This window comes from Fukomys damarensis, unplaced genomic scaffold, assembly GCF_012274545.1.
Source record: "Fukomys damarensis isolate Sample0158 unplaced genomic scaffold, DMR_v1.0_HiC HiC_scaffold_11, whole genome shotgun sequence".
NCBI classification, from domain to species: Eukaryota; Metazoa; Chordata; class Mammalia; order Rodentia; family Bathyergidae; genus Fukomys; species Fukomys damarensis.
Genome location: NW_022900923.1, coordinates 24,699,375 through 24,711,306, shown reverse-complemented (window position 1 = coordinate 24,711,306; position 11,932 = coordinate 24,699,375). Strand labels below are relative to the sequence as shown.

The following is an 11,932-nucleotide window of genomic DNA, read 5'->3' as shown; positions in this document are numbered from 1 at the left end:
CCGGGTGATCGCAGGCAGGCAGGCAGGCAGCTGAAAAAACCCCCCCTCTGGGGTCTTTGGGTCCTTCCTGGTCTGTTGTCGCGCAGGCCCGGGGCTCCTGCGCAGGCCGGGAGCTCGCACGCACGCCGCCGGGTGATCGCAGACAGGCAGGCAGCCCTATGGTTATTCTTAATCTGTGCCTTCTGTTTGGCAGCTGAAAAAAAACCCCCTCTGGGGTCTTTGGGTCCTTCCTGGTCTGTTGTCGCGCAGGCCCGGGGCTCCTGCGCAGGCCGGGAGCTCGCACGCACGCCGCCGGGTGATCGCAGACAGGCAGGCAGCCCTATGTTTATTCTTAATCTGTTTGCCTTCTGTTGTGAGATCACAGTCTTTGTAGATTGTGCCATAGATATGCAAAGTAGCAAACAGGAATTTTTATAAACATGTACCCTCTTTCCTTTTGCCCATCAGAGAGCCTGTATGAGTGCCCATAGCTCTGCTCACTGAGCTGACCATCCAGTGGGGAGGGGTCCCACTTGGACCATTTCATCTTGAGTCATCACTGTATAGCCAGAGTAGTGTACCCCATTTTCCATGAAGCTGCTCCCATCTGTGAACAGGATGAAATCAGCATCAGGTAGAGGAGTTTTCTGCAGATCTGGATGACTTGAGAACAACTCATTGGTGATGCTGAGGCAGTTGTGGTCGGTGTCCAGATTCTGAGGACAAAAGGTAGCAGGATTCAAGGTTTTAACTAGAACAAAATGTAGGTGGGGATTCTCACAGATGAGGGCCTGATATTGTGTGACTCTATTATTCAAGAGCCACTGATATCCTCTATTATTTAACAGTTCCAGGATGGCATGGGGAAACTGAATAGTCAATTCCTGTCCTAAAGTTAGCTTGTCAGCTTCCTTAATTAGTAAAACTGCAGCTGCCAGAGCTCATAAATAAGGGGGCCATCCCCTCTCAACTGGATCCAAATTCTTAGATGAATATGCTACTGGCTGATTCCATGGGCCACTTTGAGTGAGAACCCCTAAAGCAGTACAATTTATTTCAGTCATGTACAAAGTAAAATGCTGGGTCATATCTGGGATTCCCCAATGCAGGAGCAGGACAGAAAGTTAGTTTTACCTGTTTAAATGCTGACTCTTGCTCTTCACCCCATAATAAGTGGTATCCTCCTGGGCCCTCTAAAGCTTCATATAGAGATTTAGCTATGTCTGCAAGCCCTGGAATCCAGATACTTCAAAAACCTGCCACCAAAAAATTTCTCTCAGCTGCTTTCATATTTTTGGTTCAGGTATAGTGCTGATTACTTATTTCCTTTCATCTCCCAAGCAATGCATTCCTTTGGAAATTTGGAATCTTAAATATTTCACTGGCTGTACACAAATTTGAGCCTTTTCCATAAAACTTTATATCCTGCCTCTTGAAGGCATTAACAGTTTCTTAGTACCCTGTGAAGTTTCTATTCATTTAATACATCAGAATATTAAAAATAATAATCATAATTATATGTATGAAATTTTATGCCCTTTAGTTTAATTTGGTATTGAAAGCATTTTTCAACAAAACCTCTTAATAACTCATTTTTCCACAGAAAAGAGCATATTTTGAAAATGACCATTCTAAGCATATCACAATAACATATTTAGAATTCAACTCTTTTATGTTAACCAAGGTAAACATTTTGTAACATGTTTAGTGATGTTTATTGGGGGCATATCCTCTCAGAAGGCTACAAAAATTATTGGGGCTCCCATTAGTGAATAAAAATCAGAATAAATTTTTCTGAGCAGCTGCCTTTTTTATTCACCAACAGGAGTCTATCTAGACCTAAGAGTTTACATTTAATTATCTTGACAAATGTTTAACTTATAAAACCAGGTCATAGGAATTAATGAATTATTTGTATCCTTGACATCATTTTAATCAAAAAATGTAATTAGACAAAAACAGTCAAACAATTGGACAGACACAGACAAACATATAAGACAATTTATGAAACTAGAGTGCACTCAAACATAGACTTGGCCCGTTGAATTATAACATCTCTTTTAATTAAGACAAGACAAAACATGTGCAGGTCAATTAACAGAGATCACTTGTGGTGTTAGAATCAGAAGGAATGAAATCTCTTTATGACTCTAAATGTAAACCCTTTATAACAAAGTTGAAACCAACAAGCAAACATATATATTTCCTGGATAAATCATTTCCACACACCTTCTGACATACTTAGGTTTTCTAGTCTTTTATATCTATCTTTCTAACAATATAAACATACAAAATCCTTTCATATCAAAAGTATATCTCTTACTTATAGCTTTCTTAATATTTTTTCTGCCTCATTTACTGTTAACCTTCTATAACAAACTTCAGCTGTTAAGATTTTAAAGTGTCTTTTTTTTCTGTTCTCAGATTGTTACATCTTAAAATTTGACTGGCTATCAATAGAACAGTATTAATCTTGAGTTCCACAAAGTATAGAAAAGACCAAGTTGACACTATAATCACAATTAAGAATTTGCAATGTAAAAGAAAATATTTTTAGGCATATCAATTAAATATCAACTCAAATTGAAACAAAGATACATTTATCAAAAAGGTAAAATTTATAACTTGATTTCTCATAATTTCTCTTGATGTCTGGTAAAGCACAGTTGCAGTTTCTCTGGCTTTATTATGGCAACAGGCTAACATAAGTGCTGGCCTTTGGGCTATTCACATATATTTTCCTAATCAGTTGCAACAATGGAGTTATATTTTTTTCAAGTTTCCTGCTTCCGTACTTCTTTCTGCTATCTGCAGTCGATTGAGTTACAAAAACAGTATTCATTAGTTTGCCTCAGGTGCTAACCTTGTTCCAAATCAGCCTAACTTTTCTTTTGTCTAGATTTCCCTCTGGGGGCCAAGACTGGCTTAGCTGAGGCCATGATAACTCACAAAGCTTCCTGAGCATCTTTGGTTTTAATTTTACCCCATAGCCCCCCATAAAGCCTTTACCAAAATTTTGAATCATACATTCAAGAACAGTTGGTTTAATATTTGCATTTCTATGATCACTTGGTATTCCCTTGTCTGATGGCACAGAACAAACAAAGGGTGGGTGCCCTTACAAAGGAAAAGTGAAGTGGAAACAAATTCTCTCTAAATAGGGAAGGGTGGAGGGAGTGAAGGGAGGGCAGGGGAATGGGGAAAAAATAAGAACCAAGATATATCGTGTAAAGGTACAAGATCCCAATGATGAATGTAAATGTATTGTATACCTAAAATGTACCAATAAAGAAAAAAAAAGACAGAAAGTAGTTAAAATAAGCTTTGGGAAAATGTCATTTTAAAATCCTAGTTATTAAGTTTATAGTGCAGCACTCATGATACCATTCAACACCAAACTTCTACCCCTCCAATGAACTGTTCCTTTCACTAAAGCTTTAAAACATATATTTCACTCAATATGTCATTCTACATTGTCTAAATCTGTGCAGTCTAATATGGTGTCCCTAATCACATGGCAACTGAGAACATGCAATCTAACTTGTCTTAACTCAGATATACCATAATTGTAAAATATACATTGGAGTTTGAAAACTTAGTCTGAAATAAGGAAATTAATGATTTTATATACATGGATTGCTGAAATACTATTTTAGCTTATAGTGGAGTCCATCTAAATTATTAATTTAAACTATTTATTTAATATGATTCAGAAAATTCAAATATGTAGCTAACATTTAATTTTTATTGGGTAGTCTAAATGTTTTTCTAAGATGGGTGTTTATGTAGAGGCGTGTCTTCAACTAACGTATAAGCAATTTGAGGGTAAAAAAGCTATCACAACCATCTTTATGTGCTGTGAGGTAATCAGAAGGATCCACAGTGGTCAATAAATTTATGTTTACTGAATTTTTGAGGCTCCTCTTGCTCACTCTGGCATCTCATTTTGCAGGAAAATATGGCAGTGGCCATTTTAGAGACAGACACTCAGGAATGTGGGGACACTCTGAGGGGGAGGCAGGGCTAGAGACAGTCTTTCTGTGGAATAGCCAGCCTGTGAGTACCTTCCACAGGCCTCTGTGGTCAGGTTGAGTTTTCCAGGCACTCTGTGTCCACAGACTTAGGAGCTGTTTGGCCATTCTGCTAATCACCATTCTTGGTTTCCTTCTCAGCTACTGTGGGAAGTGTCTGGTTTATCATGAGTGATTCCTGTCTTCAAAGACCTGAGACGTGGATGCTCATGTGTTAATGAATAGCACATAGCCTTGATGCTTGGCCAAGGTGGGGGCTGGAGCATCCCATGTGGGATGTTATGTGGTACACTGCCCTGCCTATGTACTACTTTCAACCTCCCATTACTGTTGGGTTGATGCTATTGTCCCTCTTCCTCGGATCACTGATACCCTTGCTCACAGCTATGAGGAACAGCTGAGTATGGGAGAGGAGTAGGCTATGCTGCTCCCACTTCACATGGACCACAGTCCTGAAGGGCGTGAAGTGACTTTAGAGGTGAACAAATGCAGCTCTTTTTAAAGCCTGCAGGCCACGGACTCCCTGGTCTGGCCTTGGTGACACAGAGGAACAACAAATACTCCCTGATTGACTTACCTCTCAAATTTTCTCTTTGTACCTCCTCTTACTGATGATTTTACTCTACAGTGCTTTCCAAGTAGTTTGATAATCCCCCTAAGGGAGAAATGCTCAGCAAGATAAATATGTTCTCTTCTGCATAATCACATCCATGTCATCTTGTTTTCAGTTTAAGGAAAATATGTACTATTTATTTATTCTTTTGTGGTGGTAGGAATCAAACCAAGGACCTTAGGCATGCTAGGAAAACCCTCTTTTTCTTTTAGATAAGCATAAAACATTCAGCAAACCCAGAGAAACTATACCTAAAATCCAAACTCTGACATCTAATCAATATATTTTCCATTTCCTCATTCCCTTCTTAAAACTCTGTCTTCCTGGTACCAATCACCACAACAAGGCTGTAGGATTATAGGAGATATTTAATGTTCTTTTTGTTTTTGTTTTTTGTTTGTTTGGTACCAGGGACTGAACGCAGAACCTTGCACTTGCCATATAGGCAGCAGAACCACTGAGCTAAATCTCTGGCCTTTAACGTTCTTTTTGCTTATATAGTTTATCTGGCTTTTCTACAATGACCATATATGAAACACCTAAATTTAAAAGTCAAAAAAGTAGATACCTTCAGAAGGTAGAATAAAGCTTTTCCAATTTCCCTCATACTCAATTCCCTGACTCCACAAAATTTCTCAGCTGGAAGAAACAGTCTGAATTATTGCCATACTTAGGGTGGAGAGAGATGTTTAATTTTTCTGGCATTAAACACACAAGAAAGAGCAGATATAGTCTCTGACAATGTTTAGACCTACGATTTTTCTTCCTTCCTTCCCTTTCCTTCCTTATTTTCCTTCCTCCCATACTCCTTTCATTTTACCAGTACCGGGGATTTGACTCAGGTCTACACTCCCTAGTCCTTTTATTTTTTATTTTGAGACAGTCTCACTAAGTCACTAAATGGTCTGGGCTAGGCTTTTGAACTTGCAATCATCCTGCCCTTATAATATTTTTACTGATGGGTTTATTAAAACATAATCCAGTCATAAGTTAAGAATAATACGTATTTGAGTAGGAGTGAGGCTCAGTGGCAGTACTGTGACCTAGGTATAAACCCTACTTCTCCTCTCTGAAACATTATAAACATAGAGGTGTGGCCTTTCTATGGCATTGCTTGTAGTGGGGATAGATGATTATGTAATAAACTGAAATGTGCATGATCCATGATTATTTATGAATTTGCTCTTCTCTCGGGGAAACATATTGCCTGCAGAAAAATACCTATTCCATGCAAACAAAAACAAAAACAAACAAACAAATATGCCCTTTTGTATGCTCACCAACTCCTTTTTCTCCACTATCCCCTCTACCTATGGCCACTGGTTGCTACCCAATATTTAGGACTATGTGCTCCTAAGTGCATTAGACACTAACTTAATAACAGAGAAATGAAATGAATGGGCTTCTTCATGCTAACATTTAAATGGTCAGTACCAGCTTATTGGAGTTGCTCCTCTTATGTCATCTACATTTTAAGAACACTATCAATCATAATTTTTTGTATTAGGGATATATTACAGAGGAGTGTGGAAAAAGCAGTAAGAGTCATGACTATATCATAAAAAGTAAGCTTTATATATTTGTAGGAGCTAGGAATGAAGTCTAGAGAAAGTAGTTGTCAATGTTCTGTGTATTGTCTGATGTCATTTCAGATCAATGTGGCAGCAGTAAGGAAGAAATATATTCCATAAAATAATGAAAAACAAAGACAAACTGAAACCTGCTAAGACAAACTGCACTCCTTTTCTTCCCCTCACCACCTCATACCTTAGGGGGAGGCAACCTGCCAAAGAACCTAGTGTTCTTTTTACTATGAGAAGCTAGGATAGCCCTGGGCCTGGCTGCTATGCAGGTCTAGTGGTGGACTGGCAGATCAGTAACAGCATACATGAGCTGTGGTGTTGCCTGACACCCTATGCCCTCAGAGTGAACTTAGATTGCTGCTTCACTTATACCTTCAAATTTTCATGAAAATTCCATTTGTACGCAACAACAACTTGGAGCCATGGAGGGAAAGAAATTCTGGGAAACGTGGTTCATATTCACTTATGCTGGCACACTGTAAAATGACCACAGCCCTTAAAATTAATTTTAAAAGGTGTCTTTTCTGAGTCATCTACAGGCCAGTAGAGATGTTAATGTTGGTAGCAGTTGGGGTAATATAGGAGAGTTAAGGAAAAGAGGTGAAGGGAGCTTTCTTGGTGATCTTTAAGAGATATCTCAGAAGAACAGAAAATCCAGGTTCTACATGTGCATTGTTTGATCACAATGTTTATAAATGTGTCCAGAAAGTAGACATCTGACGTTACAGCTGGACCAGTTACAACTGAGAAGTACTGAAGGATACACAAGAGTTTATGACGATCCATTTCTCCACATACCACAGCAATGCCTTCCTCCACTCCATTGCCCTCTCTCCTTCTGAGACAAAGACAAGCAAAATAAGAGGAAGGAATCCATAGGAGACAGGGACAAGCATGACTAGAAGCTCCTCTAAGGGCTGCAGAGAGGAAGACCTGAAAGCCATTCTACAACTTCTTGCTTTGAAAGAAAGCCAGTTAGGTCCTAAAGCACAGTGGAATGGAACAATGAGTCTATTCTGCCAAATGTGTAGGGCTATCTCAAGAAATGTTTCCTGTCTGTGGGGGAGCAGTAGGAGGAGTGAGATAATAAAAGCAGGTGGAAGGCAGTTCTATCCAAAGCTCAGAGGTAGAGTTGCCTGAGGTTTGCACTTTTCTACTTTGTTAGACAGATCTGTAGCTCAATGGGAAACTTTTTTGGCTACGTATATCCAGGCCTGTTTCTGGTCTTATATGGACTGTATCAGGCCCTAGTGGTCTCCAAAGCTGTGATATTCAATGACTCGCTCCTGTATCCTTCATGGCCTCCTAAGAATAAGGGAAGATGGGCCAGGCTGTGGAAAATATCCTTTGGAGGTTGGGCAAAGATAATGACTGGCATTCTCTTGATAACTTATAACAGCACCACTGAAGAAGGGTTCAGATTGTTGAGCAGAGAGCTGCCACCAAGGTTCATGTACCCCAAAGAGTGGCAGCGTGTCACCATGTTCACCCTCCTTTCCCTCAGTGGCTGCGCAGATGTCATCAGCAAGAACGTGCTGCCTCAGAGATGCACAGTCCTAGAAAAAGGTGCCCAGGCCCTGAGCATCTATGAGCTTCTGCTACTGTTGGTGTCCCATGTTAAGGACTTATCAGGAGTAAAGCTGCAACTCCATTCTCTGCTCATCTTGGTGGTTTTCCTGTTGATGGTGGTACTGACTGCAGAGATGTGGGCTCCTGCCATGTTTCACCTCCGGCTGATTGAAACTTTTCTGCACCTGATGATGGGCTCCTGGCTGGTGCAGGCAGGCTTTATTCTATACAGACCAATCTCTGGCTACCCATGGGATGATGATGACATCAGTGACATCATGTTTGTCACTACTTTCTTCTGCTGGCATGTGATAATCAATGCTTTGTGCCTCCTGGTAATCTACAGCCTCTCTTCCTTTTGGCACCATTGTTACAGCCCCAGGTTGAAACTTATGGGGTCCAAAGAGGCTCCATATCATGAGAGCACTCCAGAACCTCTCTACAGGGTGCTTCAGGAAGTGGAGCAGCCAGAGAAGGATGACCAGGCTCCCCTCCTTTCAAAGAGCTCACACTGATATGAGGCCGAGAATGCCTGGCACGTACTGCACCCCATCGCTCCCGTTGGTTCCCTCAGCCATGTGCATGTCACTCTCTTTGGTCCCACTGAAGGTAATGGCCCAGGAGAACAGCAGCTGGTTCTCATCTACTGGTTTATTTTCTGTCTCTGAGCCTTTCATCATTGCCAAGGAAACAAGAGAGGCTTGAGAAAAGGACATGGATGAGATTTGGGGAGAGGGAGAGAAAAGTACAAGAAGACATTAGTGGGGAAAGGCACAAGGGAAAAGAATGCAAAAGAAGGGCTTTGTAGGGAGGAGTCCCCTCTGCTGAGAGCCTGGCAGAGCCCAGCAGTTACGCTGTCCCCACTGCTTCTCCAGGTACCAGTGATTGCCTTTACTTAAAGGAATAAAGATTTCTCACAATCCAAAACTGGAATCATTTAAATTTCATCCTGATAAAGTAGGCATTTTTATTTGCTCACTAAAGAAGTGGTTACCATGTAGAAATAGCACAACAGAATTTAATAATCAATAGAGGTTAAAATTATGTTCTTTTTGTCTCTTCTTTCCTACTCACAACTTTTAAAGACTGGCTTTACTTCAAAGTTATGCACATAAAGTGCCTTTAAAAATCAAACAATAAATGTTGGCGGGGTTGTGGGGAAAAAGGAACCCTTCTCCATTGTTGGTGGGAGTGCAGAGTGGTGCAACCACTGTGGAAATCAGTATGGTGATAGCTCAAAAATCTAAAATTAGAGGTCCCATTTGACCCAGCTATTCCCCTGCTGTGTATCTTCCCAAAAGAATTAAAAGCATTATACCACAGCAATATATGCACATGTTTATAGTGGCATAGTTTGTAATAGATAAATCTTGGAAACAGCCCAAATGCCCATCAACTGGTGACTGGATAAAGATGTGGGGGTTTGTTTGTTTGTTTTGGGTACTGGGGATGGAATTCAGGACCTAGCCCTTGCAAGGCAGGCGCAGCACCTCTAAGCTAAATCCCCAGCCCCAAGATGTGTGTTTTTTTTTTAATAAAATGGAGTACTACTCAGCTATAAATAATGAGAAACTAGAGACATTTATAGCTAAATGGATGAACACTGAGGCCATATTCAAGTGAAATAAATAGGACACACGTTAAAATACCAGTTTCTCTGGTGTGAAAAACTGAAAGTGTACATGAGGATCAAAATGTATAATATATAATGTGAAATTGGAGAAATTTATTCAAAAGGGAAGGGAAAGGGAAAGTGGGAGGGGTAGGGAAAAGGAATATGACAAAAGGAAAAAACAGAAAAAAAGTCTTTGTAAATAGAAAGGGTTGGTGGGATTGAAGGAAGGGTAGGGAAATGGGGAAAAAAATAAGAATCAAGATGTATCATGTAATGGTACAAATCCCCAGTGATAGACGTCATCTTATTGTATACCTAAAATGTTACCAATAAACTTAATGAATGTAAAAAATACTTTAGTAACAAATTTGCATAATTCAAGCTTTATAGAATCTAGACAATTGGTACTTTCTCAATGTCATGTTCTTTACTATGTCAGCCAAAGTTTACCAATTTAACCATACCCACTCTTGTACATGTAATTTATTAGACACTATCCTTGGGTCTTTCCAAGGCCCCTCCTCCCCCAGTCCTTGTGCCATCTCACAATCAGATTTTTACCATATTACTTGGCAGCCAGAACTCACTTCTACATCTAGCCCCTGGGTATCCCAAGGCCACTCTTCCCATTAAATCCACCTTGCTATTTTTCCTATATAGTCACTCCTTTTATTGTTTTGTTTTTGAAATAATTTATCTTGGACAATATTTTCCTTACCCACTAATAACACAGGCTCCTAAAGTGTAGGACTTTGCCATATACAAGTTACAAAATTTGGTCTTTTTTTTTTTTTTTTTTGAGACAGAGTCTCACTATGTAGTTGAAACTGACCTGGAACTCACTACGTAGCCCAGGCTGGTCTCAAACTCTAGGTGATCCTCCTGCCTCAACCTCCCAAGTGCTGGTATTACAGGTGTGTGCCACCATGCCTGGCTAATTACAAATTTTTTTATGTGTACTCCATGACATAGCTGATGCTTACTGAAGCCTTATTTTGGTTCTAGAATCTCCTCCTAGCCCTGTTCCTTCTCAATGTGTTGAAAAACAGATCAGAGTTTCCTCTGCACAAAACCAACAGTCCTAACACCTGAGTCATCTCCTAAGTAATGGGCTCTCTCTCGTCCTCATTCTGGTGGATATTAAAATCCAGCAACCTATTTCTTAAAAGTTTCCTCTGCTATTTCTTTGGATCCTTACACATTTCTATGAGGAACCTCCAGGAAACTGCAGGTTGACTTCAAGTCTCACAGCATCCATAAGGCAAGACAGGAAGTCAAGTACAAGTGTGTAAGACTTAAGCCTGTGACTGTCTCCTCCAGGTCATGGTGACTTCACTAACGGCAAAAGAGAAACAAGTGATCCTCAAAATGAAAACAGGAATGGAGGGAAGAAGAAAGGGACAGAAAGGTAGACCAGCTAAAAGGTCCTAGTAAAAGAGGCAGCACAATGTAAATAACCAGGATCCCCTAAAAGATGTCTTTATGCTACATTTAGGACTCACCTGCAAATGCCCATCCTCTCTAGGAATAAGAATCTATGAACTCTCAATTTTTGGCTCAGTTTTAAACTTTCAGGCTTCGTTCTATGTGAGGACTAAGGATAAGACAGTGACCAAGTTTTCTAATCCTTGCCCTTCTCCCTTTATTCTTCTCAATTGGCCTTTCTTTGGGAAGCTTCCTTTTCGCTTCTCCCCTTTTACATATTAATGGGTGGTGATTTTTTTAAAAAGCACAAACACTCTCAGATGCCCATTTCTAGGCATTTGAGGCCTAATTTTGTAATGATAAACTTTTGGTGATCAGGAAATATTCTCAGCCAAATATCTCTTAAACGTCTGGCATAGGACATGCACTTGTATATTATTAATTTATCGTATATAACGTCATAAAAAGGCCTTCTCCGTGAAGGGCAAAGAAAAAACCTTAACCAGCGAAGTGTAATGGTGCAACCTGTAATCCCAGAAGTCCGGGAGGCTGAGGCAGAAAGATCGCCAATTCCACCTCAACCTGGGCAACTCAAGGACTTAGTGAGACTCCACCTGAAAAATTATAATTTAAAAGAGTGTGTGTGGGGGGTTGATGTAGCTCTGTATGAAGTCCTGAATTCAATTCCCAGTGTGTTATGTGGGGAGGAGCGATGTCCCTCTCAAATTTTGAGTGGTTTGTAATGCCTAGAAAATTCCACCAGGGGGCACTATATTCCCATCACCAGGGCCAAGGATTTTCTCCAACCCTATGAACAAGTTTTCCAAGAATGGATTTAAAAGGAGGGGGAATGGAGGACAGGAAAAATACAGAAACAGAATAAAAATTATCCAAGTATCCAGAAGGCATATCCTAGGGCTGTTTGTTTCCCATTAAAATTTGGCAGATGAACATGGAATAAACAGGGATCCAAATCAACTAACAGGGTTAGAAGTTAGGAAGGAAAGACTGTGGATCCAGTTGAGAATTTCTTTCGGAAAAGTACTAGCTAAGGGCACATTCTGATCTAGATAATTTTTGGATAAGAATGCTAAATTTGTAAAAAAAAAAAAAAAAA

The 11,932-nt window shown here is 40.1% G+C and overlaps 1 protein-coding gene across 1 annotated transcript; it reads left to right on the top strand.

Annotated features, from left to right (window-relative positions):
* Positions 1 to 7,387: 7,387 nt before the first annotated feature.
* On the top strand, positions 7,388 to 8,290 carry Teddm1 (transmembrane epididymal protein 1). Its single transcript, XM_010630305.1, has one exon. It carries the CDS (start codon positions 7,388 to 7,390, stop codon positions 8,288 to 8,290), a length of 903 nt encoding a protein of 300 aa, XP_010628607.1.
* The last annotated feature ends 3,642 nt before the right edge of the window (positions 8,291 to 11,932 follow it).